General features: G+C 39.3%; 1 protein-coding gene across 3 annotated transcripts; it reads left to right on the top strand.

The window, feature by feature from the left end:
• The first annotated feature begins 11,708 nt into the window (after positions 1-11,708).
• On the top strand, positions 11,709-21,592 carry papolg (poly(A) polymerase gamma). Of its 3 annotated transcripts, XM_017696505.2 has the most exons (23): positions 11,709-11,861; positions 13,443-13,610; positions 14,073-14,139; positions 14,223-14,304; positions 14,432-14,541; positions 14,631-14,684; positions 15,167-15,278; positions 15,405-15,494; positions 16,397-16,535; positions 16,631-16,703; positions 16,799-16,919; positions 17,042-17,126; positions 17,214-17,267; positions 17,405-17,524; positions 17,758-17,867; positions 18,009-18,133; positions 18,229-18,392; positions 18,533-18,642; positions 18,792-18,991; positions 19,301-19,381; positions 19,693-19,752; positions 19,847-19,962; positions 21,251-21,592. In XM_017696505.2, exons 1-22 carry the CDS (start codon positions 11,845-11,847, stop codon positions 19,943-19,945), a joined length of 2,241 nt encoding a protein of 746 aa, XP_017551994.1. In that variant the 5' UTR covers positions 11,709-11,844; the 3' UTR covers positions 19,946-19,962; positions 21,251-21,592. The 3 variants fall into 3 exon arrangements, with proteins under 3 accessions (XP_017551994.1, XP_017551993.1, XP_037394806.1); XM_017696504.2 differs by lacking the exon at positions 21,251-21,592 and having other exon boundaries at positions 19,847-21,209; XM_037538909.1 differs by lacking the exons at positions 18,009-18,133; positions 18,533-18,642; positions 18,792-18,991; ... (2 more) ...; positions 19,847-19,962; positions 21,251-21,592 and having other exon boundaries at positions 18,229-18,390.

Below are 21,592 nucleotides of genomic sequence, written 5' to 3' on the forward strand. Positions count from 1 at the left end.
ATTGGGTTGAGAAACAGATAAACAAACTCCTCAAATTTGGAGAAAGTAGCTGCATGACCAAGTTCACTCTTGGTTTGCGTAGTTAGAAACCAAGTTTTGTCACATTTACTTTGAGACTAGCTACATTTACACTAGCTAATTTGCTGGGCCGCTCCTCCCAAAGTCTATCCTGTACTAACTTCTGTGGCTGGATGTGAATATTCACCACGTCATTTTTGGTTTGTGTATGTTGCTCAAAAATGTGTTATGTTTATATTCTGGAATCTGTCACGAGGACTTTGTAGGTTTCACCTACACCATCAACTGATAAAAATCATGGGTGGAGCACTAGTATGTTGGTCAAATCACTTCCTAACACTGACACATTGTCAGTGTTTTGTTCTTTGTGGTCTGAAACGTCTCTGAAACTTCTTTATACTTCTTTATACAGTCTTTGAAACTTCTTTATACAGTACTTGACAGGTCTCGTGACCGGCTAGCCCTTCCTCGTAATCTCCTGATCATTAGGGTCATCCAAGTCACGAAACAGATCAGCTAGACTTGAGCCCTGAGGTAAGTCTCCTCCATTTTCATGAATGACTTTGATCAGTGCTCACAGGAATCTGGTGGGTTGGTGGACTATCATAGTTAGCAAGAAAAATGTTTTGAAACATATTTCTCTCACTCTTAAGCCACCTACACTGGTCATATATGGTAATTAAGTTAAGTTCTTCCTTTCAAATGAATTTACAGAGATGTGCCAGGTGTGGAAAAGCAAAGTTAAATAAAAATACAAGAAAAGACAAAAAGCAATAGTCAATACATTCATTACCTTTAATTTGGTAAAAGATTCAAAGCTAAGAAGTTCAGATAAATCTAGCAGGGCTGCAGTGTTTGATCAGCCAACACTTAAACGCCCCCAAAACAGCCGTATATTTAATAATTACAGTCTGCTCAAAGGCACCTGAAACAGTGTGACCTGGAATATGTATGACAAAAATTTTGTAAATAACATATTTTGAGCACATAGTCAAAATATACAGAACTGTATTTGCAGATAAATAACCACATTAATTCTGTAAGTTAATGATCAGTAAACAAAACTTTCTGGATTGCATGAAATGTTGACAGCCTTTGTTTGGGTAATGGTCTTACCTTTGACTTTAGGTGTTGGTCTCCTTTAATATGATTGTCTATTTTGTTCCTCCTTTAGGTTGTGGCAGGGATCTCCATACATTTTCTAATTTATAGCCCCTGCTTTGCTGTCTGCTTACATGCTCTACAAAACATACAATATCTTAACTGGTTTAACATTAGTCATGCCCTATTACTAAGTGTCAAATACAAAAAACTCAAAATTATGTCTGAGATGAATGAGTAGCAGTACGTTTGATTTCTTACCATCTTGAAGATCCACTCCTTAAATAATTCTTCTTTCGAAGACATTTTGTTTTCAGCCAAGCTAAGTTAAATGCTAAGGTGTGCTATGTCTGCCCTCACACTAGTCGGTTAACCTGGGGCAGTGTCATAAATTTTGTCTGGTTTTCACTAAACTGACACAAAATTCTTTTTTTAAATTTGACCATTAAAATATTAGAAAAGGAAAAGACCATTCTAAGCACTAGCACAGAGAAACAGAGATCTGTTACATAAAGCTAAATCCCAGCTTGTCAGCAGTAGCATGCAGCTGCCAGCTCTGCACACCACTCTTTGGAGCTTGCGAGACTTTCAAAATATGACTACAATTTCTTCATTGCCACAAATAGGAGCTAAAAACAATGCATTTGCATTAAAAATTAAATATAGAAAATTATATTTTAAAAACTGATTTTAAAAATCACTTCAGGTCTACTTATCAAAATCCAGTAATGAGTACATTTGATCACCATGTCTGCATTTGACTGTTTCAGTTTCTGAGCCACCAGAAAAGGCCTCTCAGATTTTGTTCGCATAAAAAGATGACAAACAGACACACACCTCTGAGTAATAAACTGCCTCGGTGAACCAGGGTTTCAAGCAAATGCCATCAAGGCTGGGAAAAACAGGTAGTCTTCTCTGCTAAGGCTCAATCCTTGACCACCACCTGAGAGATGTAGAGTGAGACCCAGTTCAGGGACCAATCACGATTATTACATACGAACAAATAAACAAATAAATAGTGGTTAGACTTTCTCTTTTAGCATAATTTTGCACATTTGTTTAGTACCTTGCTCACTTTATTTACTAATGCATTTTAAACTACTACTCATTACATCATTACATCATACATGCTGCATTATGCACAGACCTCACCCCATCTGCTGGAAATGCAAATGATGGCATGTCATTAAAGCATTTGTTTTTTGATTTTACATAACATTTTCATGTAGTAGTTTGTGCTGGATGAATACCACAAGGGCTTAATGTAAGTTTTCCAACATAAACAGTCTTCCAAACAGTCTTTAGTACATCAGCAAATAGAAAGCTAATGAACAGTCTAACACTATGGACAACTAGTTTCTTCTGTTGCACTTGCCACAACAATACCAAATCTATTTTGGGGAAATACTGTTTTATGAACAGTATTTATTTTGTACAACCACTGTAACTCACCTTCAGAACATTACTAAAATCCATTCAACAAAGTCTACTCTGTGATGTGCCTTCATTATCTGGCCATACAATCATAAATACCAGCTTATTTGTCCAAAAACACAAACTAGTGGTGAGAAGCCTGCTGAGAGGTTGCCTAGTCATAGAGTAGAGTGTACAGTAAGGTGGACAAAGCATTATTTATACCTGCCATTTTTACATATTCTTGCAATGTTCCACTGAAGATAGTCTTGAAGACATTTTTTTTTCACATTAAAATACATCTTCTCATGAGCAGAAGAATATTTCTGACTGAAGAGAAACACATTTCAATGCATGTTGTGGATCCAGAGACAATTGTTTCTTTGTAAGTACTAATAAACAATGTCTGGGCAAATTTCTGGCTAAGATAATGTATGCAGAAATATAATCATGTACAGAGCTGTAAGCAAAAACTTGTAGACAATAAGAAGCAAGTTGGCTGTTTAAGAAGCCAAAGTTTTAGCTTTAAAAATACATGCATCAGACAGTGATAAACTTCACATTTTTGATCTGTTTTCAAACCTACAACTTAAATTAAGGCACATGTGGGGAGTGACAGATATATTCTTGGTATTTACATGACAAATGGTGCAAGAGGTAACCTCACAAAGAATGACACAACTATAAAAGGTTTTGGGTTAGAATGATTACACAATCACTTTGGTATGGTAGCAATTTCTAATCAAATTAACTTCTCTCTTTCTTTTTAAAAACCAAGTGGGCATGACAAACTTGCAGTCATGGAACGCTCTGTTCTTCACAATTCACAAGTGTAAGCACTTGATGACAAAAAAAATTATGAACTGTCTGTACTTCTTTGCTATTTGAATAAAGGTACTTTGAAAACAATTTTATCCTTGCCTCTATACTAATAGTGGGATTTGGGAGGCAGTAACATAAGCATCAAAATGAGTTCAAAAAGACAATTATGTTGATGTTTTTTAATGCCATACTCCTTGTTGTGTCACTCCACCCAGCTGCAAGTGCAAGCGCTTATGTTTTGGGTCACAAAAAATAGCACCTGAGCAAAAGGGGAGAAAATGTGCTTACTTCCACCCAAATTAGCAATATGTTGGCATTACACTACTGAACTGCATTTGTTCCTGTGCAAAAATAGGCCATATGATGTTATAAATTGATAGTATGATATGCATATAATATTTCTGCCATGGGGGCACTCATGGGCTGGAGGTTAGGGAACCAGCCTCGTGACCGGAAGGTCGCCAGTTCAGTCCCCAGAGCCGACAGCACATGACTGAGGTGTCCTTGAGCAAGACACCTAACCCCCAACTGCTCCCCGGGCATTGCGGATTGGGCTGCCCACCACTCCGGGTAAGTGTGCTCACAACCCCCTAGTATGTGCGTACTCACTAGAGTGTATGTGGTGTTTCACTTCATGGATGGATTAAATGCGGAGATGAAATTTCCCTGTTGTGGGACTAATAAGGGTCACTTAAAAACAAGGATATTTATCATTTTGGCAGCCACATCACATGTCCAACAATGCTGCTCTATCTGACAAACTCAAACCAACGCAACATCCACTAACATGCCACTTCCACGTTGGTGTCATTGCTGTGCTAAGAATGGTCCAGCACCCAATAATATCTTGTCAGTGGTGGTGCTATGGTGGCCCTCTTTCACTGACAGCAAGAGTGTAAGGTGCTGAAAAACAGTAACCATACCTATATACTGTAAAAATGTGTCTAATGGTTACTTAAAAAAAATTATGGCAACAAGTGTCACGTAATATAACTGAATAGATTTTACTTACCTAAACGTTCATTAAAATGCATTAAATAAGTGAACTAAATTTAAGTAAAAAAATAAATGTTAATAAAAGCAACCGTTAAAATGTGTTGTATTTAGTAATAGTACGCCACACTATGAGTTAATGTAGCCCAAGAACATTGAGTAAATACAAATTCATTTAACTTATTTGATTTAAATTTAATTTGAAGGAAAATTCAGTAATATCTACTAAGTGTCTGAGCAAAATTGCTTTATATTACTCAATATCTCTGGAAAACTGCGGTTCACGTTACATTAGGGATGTGAGTGCACACCCCAATAGTCATTTTGTGTGAGAGAGAGAGAGAGAGAGAGAGAGAGAGAGAGAGAGAGAGAGAGAGAGAGAGAGAGACAAACAGAGGTCTGTTAAGTGGCTGCCTGTTAATTCTCTCTGCTATTACTGGACTGCTCACTAATTATTTCACTTTACAATCAAACATACATGTCATCACGCTCTGGAACATCAACTTTCTTCAATGTGACACACTACAGTAAAGCAACCAAAAACAAGTTAAAGTGACGGATTTTACCCTAGAGCAGCTAATTCCAGAACTAGAGTAAAAGTTACGATCTCTGTGAAACAGGAGCAGAAAAAAGTAACAAACAGTTTTAAATAACAACAAATAGTACTAACTTGGGCGGCACGGTGGCACGGTGGGTAGCGCTGTCGCCTCACAGTGAGGAGGGCTCGATTCCCCAGCCAGGTGACCAGAGTCACCTCTGTGTGGAGTTTGCATGTTCTCCCTGTGTCTGCGTCGGTTTCCTCCCACAGACCAAAGACATGCAGTCAGGCCATTTGGACATGCTAAATTGCCCCTGGGTGTGAGTTTGTAAGTGACTGTCTGTGTCTGCCCTGCGATGGACTGGCGACCTGTCCAGGGTGTATCCTACCTTCCACCCGATGACAGCTAGGATAGGCTCCAGCACCCCCATCCCCCCTCCACGGGAACCTGAGGGAGAAGCGGCTTAGAAAATATGTGTGTATATTTGTGTATTACATTTACTACACTGTAAATTCAAATATACTGTAAATTCATTGATACTCAAAACTGTCATATAACAATGATAATAAATTACACAATAATAAAGTCTTGCATCACTCACAGCCTGTTCAAGTCAGTGAGGAAGTTGGAGGTGAATTCAGTTATCATTTATAGCTGTTACTGCTCTCCAAAAATAAGGTTTTGGTGACCTTTAAACTGTAAATATGACCACCACAGTCAGCTGCTCTAACAGATACCTCAAGATGTTAGATGTGCTGTTCCATTCAGAACAAAGTGTTCTTCCTCTTGGTATAAAATTTTTAAGTAAAAAGGAACTTTTGTTTTCTTGTGGGCCTTCATGTTTTTTTTGTGATAAATATGTATATTGTGAAAAAATATAACATATATAAATATAGGTCACCTCATAACTGGGCCTCCCACCTGGAGATGGCCTGAAGAATGAACCCATAGAGTAGCCAGCCCTCACTTATTTTGACTTGTACTGTTACCTGACCAAGTCATTGATTAGGCTAAGCTAGTCAACACTGTCATCTATTTAGCTAAGTTTAGCTCATGTTATGATGAAAATGCTCTAATCTATAGCCTACTAAAAGGCTGCATAATACTAGCACTACAATTATCAAATCCTGCTTGTTCTGTACCACAAAAACATATGAACGTGTCATCTCGCTAGTGTCATTTAAGCGCAAAATGGTCAAGTATAGCTGTACTATTATAACTACATTATTAGCACTACTATTACCATTACCCTCCCTGTTATCTAGTCATAGTGAACTAACCTAAAGCAAGTTAGCTAGCTAACATGCCTATAATCTAAACATCTAAACTAACAAGCTACGGTAATGTATCTGTGTAACTGGATAGTTGTTTTTAAAATTCTCAGATAAATAAGTAATTAACCTTTCGACCTACCTAACACAAAATGTGTGCTGCACACACAGACGTGGATACTATCAGGATCCTATAATGTCCCTGTGGACAGGGCGGCCTCCTGTCTGTTGATAGCTTTTTAAGCCTACTATGACAACTCCTTGGCTCCGTTCTGCGAATGGGCAGAGCCGGCCCTGGCCAATGTGGTGCCCTAGGCGAGATTTTGGTTGGTGCCCCCTGCATCATCTATCATCGGGTTTATACACTCACACAGACACTGCAAAGGTGTTGCACAAAAAATATTTTTAAACTATTTTACATAAAGTAGTGCAGAGAACAACTTTCTGCTTATTGTAGAGAGTCTCTAATCAACGAGGATTAAGACCTGCTTATTTAGTGAAAATGGGGGGGGGGTCTTTTCAAATTTCTTTAATGAGTTTAGGGAAGGGGGTAATTGACGCTATCACTTGCTAGCAGCTATTTTTCTGAAGGGAACTTTTACTGTACAACATACATATGGTTAATTCACCATATTATATTACCTCTTTTTTTGTCGCCTTTCTTCCTCCTCTTTTCTCCTTTTTCTGCCCTGGGCACCAGAGGACTTCTGCCTTTTAGACATCTTTACGGGGAGATGTCACTCACTCTGTGGCGTTTTTCTTCACAGAGAAACAGTAACGAGGTGCGCAGAGCGCGCGGTGGCGGAAGGGGGGAGCGCGCGGGTGATAGGTGTTGTGTGTTGTTGTTATTATAATAATTATTAATTTGACTAATATTATTAAACAATGAAGTTATGATTAAGTGGACTTTGCTTGTTTTCATATTTATTAATTGTTCATTTGTAAAAAAAATAAAAATAAAAATAAAAAGGCACGCGAGCGCCCCCCTGGACAGACGGCGCCCCTAGCATTTGCCTATATCACCTAATGGAAGGGCCGGCCCTGCGAATGGGAGTCCTGCAAAACTTTAAACCAGGCTTTTAATCACATCTGTCGTGCAACCTACTCCGCAACAAATTTTGGCATATTTGGGCTGTTAGTTTAAAAACACCGAAGAAAAGCGAGCAACGCAAATCAACGGCAAGTGCAGTTGTTTTCACCCCACTGCGTGGGCGTGGGCTACATGCGCTCTGGCTCACAGGACGACGTGACGAAGTGTCAGCTACTAACGTTCCCCTACGAACCCGCAGTCAGAAAGCAAGCATGAAGCATTTCCCCAACGTTAGCCAAGATAACACCTAGCCAAATACAGAACCTATAGGTTATAGGTATCTAGTTAAGGACAATAACTTATCCTCTAAGAACACAGTCTAATATACAGTGATACTACAGTATAATCATACGTACATTATTAAGTTAGCTAACCTCCAAACAGAAACACTGCATTAATTTAGGTTAGCTAACCTAGCTGCCACGCAATATGAGCTAGCTGATATGGTCAATATTAAACTGTATGCAAACATTAGTGGATATTTTACATTTTACTCCAAGCGGTAGCCTTAGCTGGCATTTTAAAGAAAATCAAAACAGGTTTTAGTAAGGTTAACTAGTTAACGGCGTGCTACTTTTAACCTATCTATCCTGAGCTTTCCAGATGTAATGTTATTGGTTGTTACAACTTCTTGAACTTACTACAAGTTCAATTTTCTATATTAATACCTCACAACCTTAGTTACACTCACCTAAGTCATGAAATTACACAATACAAGTATGTATCTGAATATTACGCTACCTTTTTGAAGTAATACTCTCTTTTGTTTTCTTTTGTTTCATCTTTGCTCCTGCTGCTTCATCCATTTGAAAACCAGGTGAAACTGAGCGGGAAAGTCCGTTAACATTTGAACTCTCCACGGGGGCTGCGCATGCTCATAGCGCACATCCACTGTGGCGTTCCTTTTTGAGGAAAAAGATTCATCTTTATTTTTTTTAAATGAATACATAAAATCGTCTCGCTAAATAGCCCTAAGAAACCAGCCAAACGATCTTTTAACTGGAAACCTGGAATTTTTAACCTGAATTTTTGTCACTTATATATAAGAAAAATCATATCCTAAAAATACTCCCCCACCTAGGCCTTGGTTAAGAACCCACTGTAATACATTTAATGCACCAAATGCAATTCACTGTCATCACTGGTAAATAACTGTCAAAAGAAATTGAATCTACTCTTCTGTAAAACTAAAAAAGTAAACAATATTTGCACAAGAAACAAAAATACACTGCTCAAAAAAATAAAGGGAACACTTAAACAACACAATATAATTAAATATAAGTAAATCAAACTTCTGTGAAATTAAACTGACCACTTAGGAAGCAACACTGACAATCAATTTCACATGCTGTTGTGCAAATGGAATAGACAACAGCACATCCTAGATCTGAATGAATGAAATATTCTCATTGAATACTTTGTTCTGTACAAAGTTGAATGTGCTGACAACAAAATCACACAAAAATCATCAATGGAAATCAAATTTATTAACCAATGGAGGCCTGGATTTTGAGTCACACACAAAATTAAAGTGGAAAAACACACTACAGGCTGATCCAACTTTGATGTAATGTCCTTAAAACAAGTCAAAATGAGGCTCAGTATTGTGTTTGGCCTCCACGTGCCTGTATGACCTCCCTACAATGTCTGGGCATGCTCCTGATGAGGTGGCAGATGGTCTCCTGAGGGATCTCCTCCCAGACCTGGACTAAAGCATCCGCCAACTCCTGGACAGTCTGCGGTGCAACGTGGCGTTGGTGGATGGAGCGAGACATGATGTCCCAGATGTGCTCAATCGGATTCAGGTCTGAGGAACGGGCGGGCCAGTCCATAGCTTCAATGCCTTCATCTTGCAGGAACTGCTGACACACTCCAGCCACATGAGGTCTAGCATTGTCCTGCATTAGGAGGAACCCAGGGCCAACCACACCAGCATATGGTCTCACAAGGGGTCTGAGGATCTCCTCTCGGTACCTAATGGCAGTCAGGCTACCTCTGGCGAGCACATGGAGGGCTGTGCGGCCCTCCAAAGAAATGCCACCCCACACCATTACTGACCCACTGCCAAACCGGTCATGTTGAAGGACGTTGCAGGCAGCAGATCACTCTCCACTGCGTCTCCAGACTCTGTCACGGCTGTCACATGTGCTCAGTGTGAACCTGCTTTCATCTGTGAAGAGCACAGGGCGCCAGTGGCGAATTTGTCAATCCTGGTGTTCTCTGGCAAATGCCAAGCATCCTGCACGGTTTACAGCTTGTCCAAGGGGAGGGGTCAAATGCTGAACATAATGAAAACCAAAAAGAAGACTCGAGTGAGGGCATTCATTTTTTCAGAAAATTCCCTTTAGTCTTAAGGGCAATTTGAGATACCCCAAACCTTTCCTCAATTCAAACCCTGCATACATGACAACCTAGACTAACTGTCAATGCATGATTGCTCCACAAAGGCACGGCTGGGTGTCCTTTTGTATGATCCTAATTTGTGGATTTGTGGCACTTATACATTTTTCACTCCTTCTTTATTGCATTAACTTGATACTTAAGGAGTGTCAATCTAATATGGTAACAGTAATCTAATACATTATGGAAGCATATCAGCAGCAGAAAATGTAATATGTGAAAAGACAGTGTATGTGTTTGTTTCCATGTAACTCACATAAGCAATGATGGTCTCACAATGAAAAACCCCTACTGGGCAGAACTGAGCAGCTTTGCAATGGAGACACAGGAGCATAAAGGACTACAAGACAACAAGCTGTCTGAGTGACGTACTGGTACCTCTCCTCAGTCTAGCCTACATACACATGCCTGTTCCATGTGGCTTAAAGTTGCATACAAGCCAGAACACTAAAGCTCAGAGACATGAGATAAGAACTTGTTTATGTCCGACTATGCTATGCTTACGGACATTATGGAACCATTTCTTACTCATTGAAACTGAATGACAAGATGTACATTTGCCACTACCCACACAGTCTATGTTGGTTAATACTATCCAATATTCTTTCCTGTAGTTATTAGTATTACATTTTTGCATGATTTCAAGACCAATCATAGATGTATTAACAGCGCTGAATTTAATATAACAAATAAAAGTCTGATTAGTGTGACAGATGTATCATTTACATTGAAGTATATTTGTTTGGGAGCAGAGAAAAAGCAAAGAGAACCTGCAGCTGTAATAAGATTTTAATGATCTGCTCTACTTTAGTTTTGTTTTTGGAGATTATTCATCCAAGATTTTTTTCTTCTGTCTCCTGTTCAGTTCATTGTTGAGCATGCATGTAATGCTGAAAAGATTTTCAAAGAGGAATTTGAACCTGATTTTAATTTTGAAATTTGAAATCTTTTTTTTTCCACTTTTAAAAATAACTTTCAAGATTTTTACATTTGTCTTTTAAGTGCACTCTTACGGTGGCAAATTATCCAACACTTTTTCTCCTAAGCAGATTTAGCAAGTTGGCATTTTGAGTATTTTTGAAAACATTCACTTCTGTTACAACATACACTCTGGTTTGGGAACGTGTTTTTAAATCCTAATTTTTTCCAGACACGAAACAGAGCCCTGGCATGTCCTTCAGATCTTGTAAATATAGATAAGGGAAAAAAACAGGGCCGTGGCATTTTTTTCGGGTCTCGTTAAGGACATCTGTAACATAGGAATGACATCAAAGCAGCTACATGTCAGAGAACAACCAGGTAAATGAGAGAGACAAGACAAGAAACAGGCAAGAAACAAGGCTCTAGTACTGTTGGGCTCTGGAAATTGTGCTGTCAACACAGAGTTTGAGTGAGCTTGGTTACAGTATCTTGACTATTTTAATTATGAATGAAGCTTAGAAAATATTTACATTTACTGCATTTGGCAGACGCTCTTATCCAGAGCGACTTACAATTTGATCATTTTACACAGGTGGGCGAAGGTGGTGTTAGGAGTCTTGCCTAGGGACTCTTATTGGTATAATGTAGGGTGGTTTCCCTGGTGGGGGACTGAACCCCAGTCTACAGCACAGAAGGCAGAGGTGTTAACCACTACACCAACCAACAAATAATAACTATAAATGTATTAATATTAATATTAATACATAAGATTAATAATAAACTACAAATGTATTAATCATTCCAGCTACGCTTCATGTGTATATATGTATAAATGTATATTTTTACGTGCACCTTTTTACTTTTGTTAATTGATTATTTAATTCATTTGGTTTGATTTGTTTATATTTATTTTTATTTTTTGTGGTATAATATCATTGTGATTTATGGCTTCCTGGCATATACAGTATGAATTACCGCGTGTACACTTCGATTTTCATTGTAGCAACGTGGATAAGTTGGAATAAAGTAAATAAACACACACACACACACACACACACACACACACACACACACACACACACACACACACACACACCGTCATCGCTGTCTAGGCGCAAAGCGTGTCGGGACACGGTGGTCGGTGGGCGCCATATTGGAGTAAAGCTATTGTTATAAGGAGAGAGGGGAGGAGGAGAAAGAGGGGGGCTGCTGCTGGCTGACTTCATTTTTTCTACTGTTGCGATCTATACATAGAGGGTCTTTTCTACGAAGGGTCATGAGAGAAATGTCAGCGTAAGTAACGCGCACTTGTGCGCGGGCTGCTCTGTTTTCGCTGTGCTCTGTCGGGGTAACGGTAACACAATAGTCGCCGCTAGGCTAGTTTAGCCAGCTAACAGCTTGCTAGCAGGTGGAAGATCAACAACCAGCAAAACTGTACTTTACATAAACATTTCCCTGCAGCTTCACGAATCCTTCGTGCGCTTAAAAAAAAACAGACAATCTCAGCGTGTAATGTGGGTCTGATTTGCAGTGTCTTCTTTGGGGTTAGGCTAATAATTCTGTTTTGTTTCCCCTCCAAGTCGGGTCGCTAAGTTGGAGTGAGTCGGATAAAGGAACTGAGATTTGCAAAGCTGCAGTTCAAGCGCTTTGTTTTGTAGCTTTAGTTAGCAAACGTAGTGGCATACAAGCTAGAGAACAGCCGACACCCTAGCAGTTTCTGATGGGTCCTGGTTATGTGTTTAATTTAGATATGTCACATCTTATTTACGGCTGTTGGAAAAGTCTGCTGATCGTTTCGCAGCGTGCGATCTTAACTAGCTTGAGTTGGCTATGTTTTAAGAGTTCAACAGTTGGAAGTTAGTTAGCTTAGCTAGCGAAGGCCCTGGCAAATAGCTTGGCTAGTTAGTTAATGACTCCGTTAACCAAACTTGTATGTCAAATATAAATATGGTGATGTTCGATTACTGTGTTTTGATAGAAGATCCAGTGTAGTGTAACATAAGTACCCCTCATTTTTTACGTGTCTTCTTCGCCCGAGCCGGTGTGCTGGGTGTCTGAGGTCGTCTATTCGGTTATAGTAGCTTATAGTAAAAGTGACACGCCACCCGTCTCGACGTGTGTTACTGTCAACTGGAGACTATAGATTACTAGTTCATAGTCTACATTCTCATCAGAGTCCACACAAACTGTATGCCCAAAAGGTGAAGCCAGTTGCTTTAAGATGTGTACCGATTGTTTACACAAGTGTGCATATACACGTATCTTATATAATCTCTACAGCAAAGCATTGTTCATAGAATGAGTCGCCCTAGAGCAGCTGGACATGAGCTAAGGTCACCGTGCTCAATACTAAGTATCAGCTGGACAGGTAGGCAGCATCGATTACCAGTTTGAGAACCACTTCTCTTGGGAGATGGAACACAATTGAATACCTCACTAATGCTCTTGCGGCTGGTTGTATTCAGATCTTAACAGCAGTGTGCCAAGATCTAGATAAAATCCCTGTAGGTACCCTTGATTTTATTGGCAGAGCAGTTGGACTGTTGGACATATAGTGTATGCACAAGCTTTTGATCGGTCTGTTGGCACAAAAGAAATTGACTTACTTTGTCTGCAGAATTCACGCAGAATTCAGTTTTGTTAGATAATATGGCATTCTTCATCATTTAAAGTGTGAAAACAACAGATTAGCTTAAGTCTTTTTCAGTTATTCTTGATAGTGGAGATAAAGCTTTATGTATGACCTCATACTACAGTCCTTTTCTCAGTTTAGGTCCTCAGAGTTGTGATCTTAACGCTGAATGGTGTGGTAAATTGTGGTTGATGAGAGGGAAAGATGTGTGCTTAACTGTTCTTCATTGTTCTGATCACCAGAGCCAGTACTAATATGCTTAGTGGGCAGCAGCCTCAGAAACACTATGGCATCACGTCCTCGATCAGCCTGGCCTTTCCCAGGGAGATAGACCTCCTGTACACTCAGAAGCTCATAGAGGCCATGAAACCTTTTGGAGTGTTTGAGGATGAAGATGAACTCAATCACAGGTGAGGGCTGTGAAAGAAGCTTATTAAGCTACAAGTGGGCCCTGAAGATTCTAATGCTGAGTGCATGTTTTGATTAATGTTTAGCTCTGTGTATATATACTAACTCATACTCAACTTCTGCTTGCTTTGTTCACCTCTGAATCGGCTCTTAAACGAATTCTGCATACTGGCCTGTAGTTAGTATCACATGCACCTTTGGGTTCTGTCGATTTTGCCAAGTGCCTTTGCTGTTAATGTTGCTAATGTTGAGAACTGCGTATAATTGTGACTACACTGCTTAAGTGGAGGAAATTTAGACTTGCAGCTGTCTAATGTGTTTTATTGGTGTCTTTCTTGTTTGCAATGTGACACTTATGAGATTTTCTGTGATAGGATTTGTGTGTGGCAGAGACAAAGTTTTGTGAGCTGTTTGTCATGGTGAAAACTAAGCTAAAGTTTTTTTTGTTGTTGTTTTATTGTCAGACTTGCAGTTCTTGGAAAACTTAATTCATTTGTTAAAGAGTGGATTGCAGAAATCAGTGAAACAAAGGTAAACCTGCTTATGAATTTCTTCCTTTTCATTTGCCTTTTTATGGGCAATAAGCAGTCATAAACAAACATCATCTGTTACAGAATCTGCCACCTTCAGCTGTAGTGAATGTTGGAGGCAAAATCTTTACCTTTGGGTCTTACAGACTGGGAGTGCACACAAAAGGTATTCTTGATTATGTTGATCAGCTAGACCCAAGATAACCTTAGAATTCAAATATATGCATCTCATTTATGACGTTTAACTAGAAGGAAGAAAGTGCCTCAGACATCAAACTTCTGTTCTGGTGCAGGTGCTGATATAGATGCTCTTTGTGTGGCACCTCGTCATGTTGAGAGGAGTGACTTTTTCTCATCTTTCTTTGAAAAACTGAAGCAGCATGATGAGATCAGGGACCTACGAGTGAGTACTCCATGTTTCTTCATGTGCTGCTCTGTTACAAAATTGTATACAGGTCTGTCATTTCAGGTGTCACAATGCTTCTTTTTTAGGCTGTGGAAGATGCCTTTGTACCAGTAATCAAATTCAAGTTTGATGGGATTGAGGTAAAGCAGCTCTTTTTAAATTTTATAATAGATTTCTGACAGTGTTGTCATGACCATATTAAGGAATCCATGTCTAATGTGGTTTGTGTGTTTGCACCTTATAGTAAACAAAAACATTTCAAAGCCGATACATTTTGCTATACATGCATTTTTCTTCAGAACGTCACCAGATCTTCCAGAATAAAGGAGCTGAACAAGGCGATTGCTGCATGCAAGCTAGTGCTGCTGCACATTGAATTAATCTCATAAGGCTGGCAACCTCACCAAATGTACACAGGACAAAACATATAGGCTTTGTTACATTTTTGTTAATCACTGAATGCAAGAGGGTGTTGGGATTTTTTTTTTTTTTTTTTTTAAAGTGACTCTCTTCTTTGCCATAGACATAATCAACTTGGACCCAGAGTTTCTAATTGTTATCCCTACGACAGAATGACCCTTTACTTTAGAGGTATTTTCAATCTCAACCTGTTTGTCCACAGATTGATCTTCTTTTTGCAAGACTTGCTCTGCCGTCCATCCCTGATAACCTGGACCTTAGAGGAGACTCTCTGCTTAGAAACCTAGACATAAGATGTATTCGCAGTTTAAATGGTAAGTTCCTGAGTTTCTCCTTGATGTGTTTTAATATATTGTTGCTGTTTAATTTCTGCACCTAGTTAGTCAGTCTTACATGTACTGTTATGTCTCACCCTAACTCTCAAATGGTGATTTGTACAGGTTGCCGTGTTACTGATGAGATCCTGTACTTGGTTCCTGATAAAGAGAACTTCAGACTTACCTTGAGGGCGATCAAACTGTGGGCTAAGCGTAAGTTAAATTGAAGTCCTAAAGCTACTTTTGGTAATTTCATGGTTCTGTGTGGTGTGGGTTTTTTTTTTTTTTTTTTTTTTTAATTTATTTTATTTTATTTATTTATTTAATAAAACGCTTGAACTCAACATGAACAGTCTGAAGTTTGAAAAAGCATGTCCTATTTCACTCTGTGGCACAGAAATTGTTACCTGACTGAACAGCTTTGAACAACACTGCACATAAATTTGGTGAAGGCAAAGTATAGCCATCTTCTTTTGAGGGTGCATTCTACAGCTGTACTCTTGGATGTAGCAGTTTGCTATAGACCATTGAATTCTACACTTTTTTCATCTGCCCAGTTGTAATGCCTTTAGACCAGTGATTTGGATGTGCTATTATTTTACCACTTTACACTCTTTATATTATTTTTTTAAAAGCTATTTTTTTGGGCTTTGGAGACACATGGTCACTTCTGACGAGTGCAGTCTTGAGGGTTTTTTTTTTTTTTTTTTTTTTTTGGTCCTCCAACAATATCCTAAAGGTCCACTAGGGGGCTGCAGAGTACAGCTTCAGAGTTTCTGTGCTTGGATACTGGCCTGTACTCATTAAACTTGGGAGTAATATTACTGTTTATGTTCTGTAAATAAACTACATGATGTCTGAATGAGAAGTTGAGCCTTGTAAGTGCAGCTTTTGGTGATTGATATAGGGACACTGATGTATCTCAGAGAAGATAAGTTCATATTCGCATAGCATTTATAGATGGAAAATATCACTATAAATACAGGTAGTTAGTTATTGTAATGATTCTACCATATGCTGCCATAATTCTAAAAACATTCTATCATAAATCAGTGAAAGACATTCTTAGACCAGAGTACATTTTGGTTTTCATTATTTTGAAATGCTTCCTATAGGCCGTGGAATCTACTCCAACATGCTCGGTTTCCTTGGTGGTGTGTCCTGGGCCATGCTGGTAGCTAGAACCTGTCAGCTTTACCCAAATGCTGTGGCTGCCACCCTTGTGCACAAGTTCTTTCTTGTCTTTTCCAAATGGTGAGGTCCTTAGCTTACTGTGGTTAAATCTATACAAATCTCAAGTATTTAAACAAATGTTTTTAAACACAATTTTTATTTTGTGTGTACTGCAGGGAGTGGCCAAACCCTGTGCTTTTAAAACAGCCTGAAGACAGCAATTTGAATCTGCCAGTCTGGGATCCTCGGGTGAGCATATTCCCGTACTTGCACCCAAAATATAAGGCCCAGTGTTTGTAACCAATCATTTTTCTATCTGTCGTTATTTATGGTTGTGCCCCTAGGTAAACCCTTCAGACAGATACCATTTGATGCCGATTATCACACCTGCATACCCCCAACAGAATTCCACCTACAATGTTTCCACCTCTACGCGCACTATCATGAGCGAGGAATTCAAATATGGTGTGTGTGTTAAGGAATAACACTCTGCATAAAATTATTTACTCACATGCACATACTTGTATTTGCCAATGTTTAGACTTCTCCTCCTCCTCCTCCTCCTCCTCCTCCTCCTCCTCCTTCAGGCCTTACAGTTACAGATGAAATCCTTCAGGGTAAAGCTGACTGGTCCAAGTTGTTTGAACCGCCAAACTTTTTCCAGAAGTACAAGTAAGTGACTGCTTATTGCAGTTCTGCTGTACTGTGTTACTGTGTATCAAGGCTTCAGCAGTTGGCTTGTTTGTATGTTTGTTACAGGCATTATATTGTGCTCACTGCCAGTGCATCCACTGAGGAGAATCACTTGGAATGGTAAGCAAAAAGCACTTATTACTGCTTTTGCATAGAAAACCTGCAAATTGTTGTTATTGAACTTCACACATCAAGCGGGGGCTGTCCCCATGCAAGTAGCACCACAGACCTTTGATGCCTCTGTCTTCTCTTCTTAGGGTTGGTCTGGTAGAGTCTAAGATCAGAGTTCTGGTCGGCAATTTGGAGCGCAATGAATACATCACTCTTGCACACGTAAACCCACAGTCTTTCCCATGGTCAAAGGAGAGCCGCAGCGAGTAGGTATTTTGATTTCACCGTAGAACTGGAGTGCACTTAACACTTCATCATTGGGTTTGCACAGCACAAGTTCACTTGTGCAGAATGCACGTCAAAGCATTTGAAATGTTAACCAAGTCGTGGGCTTATGTCTTATGTCATACCTTATGTCATCCTTGATACAGTATATCTGTTGGAATAATCTTTTGCTGGTTTCCCTTCAGTGGCATTTACTTTAAACTTGTTTTTACAGGAATGAGTTTGTGTCAATGTGGTTTATTGGAATCAACTTCAAGAAATTGGAGAATGCTGATTGTGTGAACATTGACCTAACCTATGACATCCAGTCCTTTACAGACACCGGTAAATTACTTTCTTCATTTGTGCTAATGTTTTCATGTACAAATTAACTTTATTTAGATAAGTGTGGTCATAGAATTTAAAGTGTCCTGAAGATTTGCCTAAAGGAACTTTATTTATTTATTTTTGGGGGGCGGGGGGCAGTCTACAGGCAGGCCAGCAACATTAACATGTTGAAGGATGGGATGACCATTGAAGCCACACACGTAAAGAAGAAGCAGCTACACCAGTACCTGCCTGCTGAAATGGTGCACAGGGGCAAGAAGAAGGTTTAGACAGCTCTTAAAATGGAAATGTTGACTAAAACGATGACAGGGTACTTTTGCACAACTGACATGAAATTCTAATTTTGCCATCTTATCAGAGCCTAGGAGACCTGAACCGCAGTTCTAACAGTGGGGGGTCAAAACGCTGTTCACTGGATGGCAGTCAGCTTGATAGTTCCAGAGATACAGATACAGGCACCCCTTTCAGCTCACCCACCCCAGTCAGTAAAGCATGCAAATCAGCATCCACCCCTGGCGACAGGTAGCTGCAAAATCATACTAGGAATGTTTGGATTGAGTTAAACTGACAATGCTATTCTGAATATTCTTGTGTCTTGCTTTTTTTTTTTTTTTTTTTTTTTTTTTTTTTTAAATCAAATTGTTTTGTGATTCTTTGATCAGTATTACCCCTCCCAAACCTCCGGCCCCACTGTATGTGGAATGCTCCCCAGTCTCTGAGCCCTCTCCTTCTGAAAATGAGCTGGGAATGTCCATACCAGTCATTGGAGCAAGTGAGTGTTTGCATGCTCCTGTGTTTATTTGTTTGTTAACTTGGCTCATGCTGAGTTTATTGTGGCTTGTTTGCACAAATATAATGATGTATCAATGTTTGATCTGGGTCTGTCTGTGTCTTTTTTCTTTCTCGGCTCTTAACCTTTAGCTGCAGTAATGGCCAAGTCCACTGCACCCCCTGTAGGCAGCACTATTCCCACTGTGGTGGGCCGAAATGTCATTCCGCATATGAGCTCGCCAAATGCCAGCCCATCTGACCTGCCCAATGGCCTTAATGGAGCTGCCCCTAAGAGACCCCATTCACCCTCATTGGAGGAACCACCCAAGAAACTCAAGGACACCGAGCAGGTAAACTCAGTGTCTCCATACATTTACAGTTGTTTGAAATAATCACCATGAAAAAGATATTTAATGCAATATGTCTTACATCTGTGGTCTGTTCTGTATTTTAAAGTTGTCTTCTCTAAATGATCAAAAATGCATTCACTCAGTATATATTTAATGTCATGAAGAGTGCTGAATGTTTTCCTGTTAGATTAGCTTTTGTTGGACACATGCTTTAAGTAATTTAAAAGTAACAGTTTATGCAGTTTTCCATTGTGCTTAACTGAGGTACTTCTCTTTAAGAATCTCATAGTTCTTATGTTTTTACTCCAGATGTTCTCAGATGATTCTGCATTTAAAGAACCCTACCCACCATCTAGTAATGGACAGGATCAAGGAGATGGCCCTGCAGTGGTGAGTTTAGTCCACAGGTGCATGCAGTTAGTCTAGATTGCAACTATATTTTACTTTATCCACTTAACATATTCGGTGATAAATGTATATATGCTTGTCTTAAAGGCAGTCTACTGCAAAGGAACTACACGTAATTCGATTAAACACAAGCCTAATTGTTTTTTTTTTGTTTGTTTGTTTTTTTTTTCCCCCAAAGAAAGATGCAGTTGGTCAGTTCTTGATGTACTGCATGTTATTATTTATTACAGTATGATGAAATATGTTGCCTACCTTTACAATCAACTGACTGTGAAATCACCTGTTTTAAACAGGAGGGCCTTGCAGTGACACAACCTATGCCTATTCCAACTATTGATACATCAAGGACACAGGTATTTAGTATATTCAGGATGTCATTATTAAGGACACTGATTAAACGTGATATTTTGTGACGTGTAGTTTGTGGGTTTTTTTTTTCTTTTTCAGAGACTGCCCAGTAAGGAGCTGCCAGATGCCTCCTCTCCCATTCCCACAAACAACTTGCGAGTCATTAAGAACTCAATCAGACTCACTCTTAACCGATAGCAGTGAACTCTCCACAGGTAATGTTGAGTGTGGCAGCCACTCCAGGTTTTTGTTTCTCTTTGAGTTTGCCCTCTTTCACACAGCTGTCTGCACAGAGCCAGACCAATGTGGCCAGAGAGAGTGCTCTCGCTGCCTATAGTGTGCATCTGATCTTCCAGATGACTTGTAAATGTTACAATTGTAAAGTATTAGACTCTTGAATTTTTTTTTTTTTTAAATACCGCCTTAATGTGTCAATGCTTGCTGAGTAAACACCTATCTGAGAGTGTTTTGAAGCGTAACTTGTACAGTAGGTGTAGTTTGTATATAATGTCTTTAAAATCCATTGTTAGTCTTTCTATACCATTCTAATGTAGTTTTTACTAACAAAAAAAGGTAAAAAAAAAAAAAAAAGTCTTGTTTGTTCTTGTAAAAAAGAATCCCCATTGTTTTTGTCAGTCTTCCTCCTCACTCACGGTCTTTTGTTATCACTGTATATGTTCTGATGGGGGTTTGAGGAGGATTGGAGGGGGGGGGGGTGCGAATGGGCCTGCATTGTCATAACTAGGACCCCTTTACTGATATCAACCCAGTCATCCATTACAGATGTATTTATCCTTCCAGCATCAAAGTGAGAGGGCTGCTGTTGGGTATGGTTAGTAGGGCGAGGATTACTGAGCAGGTCATGAGTAGTCTTGTTTTGCTGAAATGGTTTATTGCTTTGCTGAATGGCCTCAGAGTGAATTTAGTGTGTATGCGTGCATGTGTGTGAATGACAGAATTATTCCCTGACTTTAGGGCTTCACCCCTGCGCCTCCCATGGAGGTTTCTTTGGCAGCATCTGAATTTCATTGAGCGCAAAAATGACATGTTGAATTTCCCATTTGTTTTTTTCCATAAACTACTGTTTTGCCCCTGTTGTACAGAGAAGCATCAATATGTATTATTTCAAAAAGAGGCTTAATATTCATTTTGGGGTTCCTTAACCTTTTATTTATATTTGCTTATTTGTACCATGTAATTTTTATATCACAGGCGTTGCAGTTGGAGTTTTCTTCAGAACATCATTTACACCATTCAGTTTTGAGACAGACTTCTTGTTGAATTTGCTTTAGGGAAACTACTGTATATGTATTATATAGTAGTTAGTTGTCCTGTTATTTTATTTTTTTTTTGTTTAGTTTTTTTTTTTTTTGGTAGGGTAAAAGTTATTTCAAAGTGTATTTTTGTATGTAATGTATTCTGCCTCCTTTAAACAGAGACCATAAAATTTCACAAAACCCCATCCTGACTCTGTTGACTTTACTGCTCCTCTTCTGTTTATAGAACTCTGTACATTCCATCGTATTGCACAGAGGGGTCGATTTCCCCATAGGAAGTTTGGTGGAATAATCCTTTTCTGCTCCTGCGCAGAACGACGTGACGTCAGCGAACCTCCACCGTTTTGCCTTGGAGAGGAAAAAGCTGAACTAAGCTGAACTGCACCGAACTGCCAAACCTGCCCGGGTTGCGAGCTGTTTTACACGGTCGAAGCATTTGAAGTTGCGGAAGCTGGAAGTGAATGTGGTGGAGTTGGAGCGTAGGGCGAAATGCCTTATAGGCTGTTAAAATGAGATCGTATAATTTACTATGATTACAATAGTTATATGGTAGTAAATTGAGACCTGA

The sequence above is a fragment of the Pygocentrus nattereri genome, chromosome 5, assembly GCF_015220715.1.
Source record: "Pygocentrus nattereri isolate fPygNat1 chromosome 5, fPygNat1.pri, whole genome shotgun sequence".
In the NCBI taxonomy this organism is placed as follows: Eukaryota; Metazoa; Chordata; class Actinopteri; order Characiformes; family Serrasalmidae; genus Pygocentrus; species Pygocentrus nattereri.

Coding starts and splice junctions, on each gene's coding strand:
- papolg (XM_017696505.2), top strand. Junction 17,868..18,008: donor CCAGTCCTTTACAGACACCG/GTAAATTACTTT, acceptor GGCGGGGGGCAG/TCTACAGGCAGGCCAGCAAC. Junction 18,393..18,532: donor GCATCCACCCCTGGCGACAG/GTAGCTGCAAAA, acceptor TTCTTTGATCAG/TATTACCCCTCCCAAACCTC.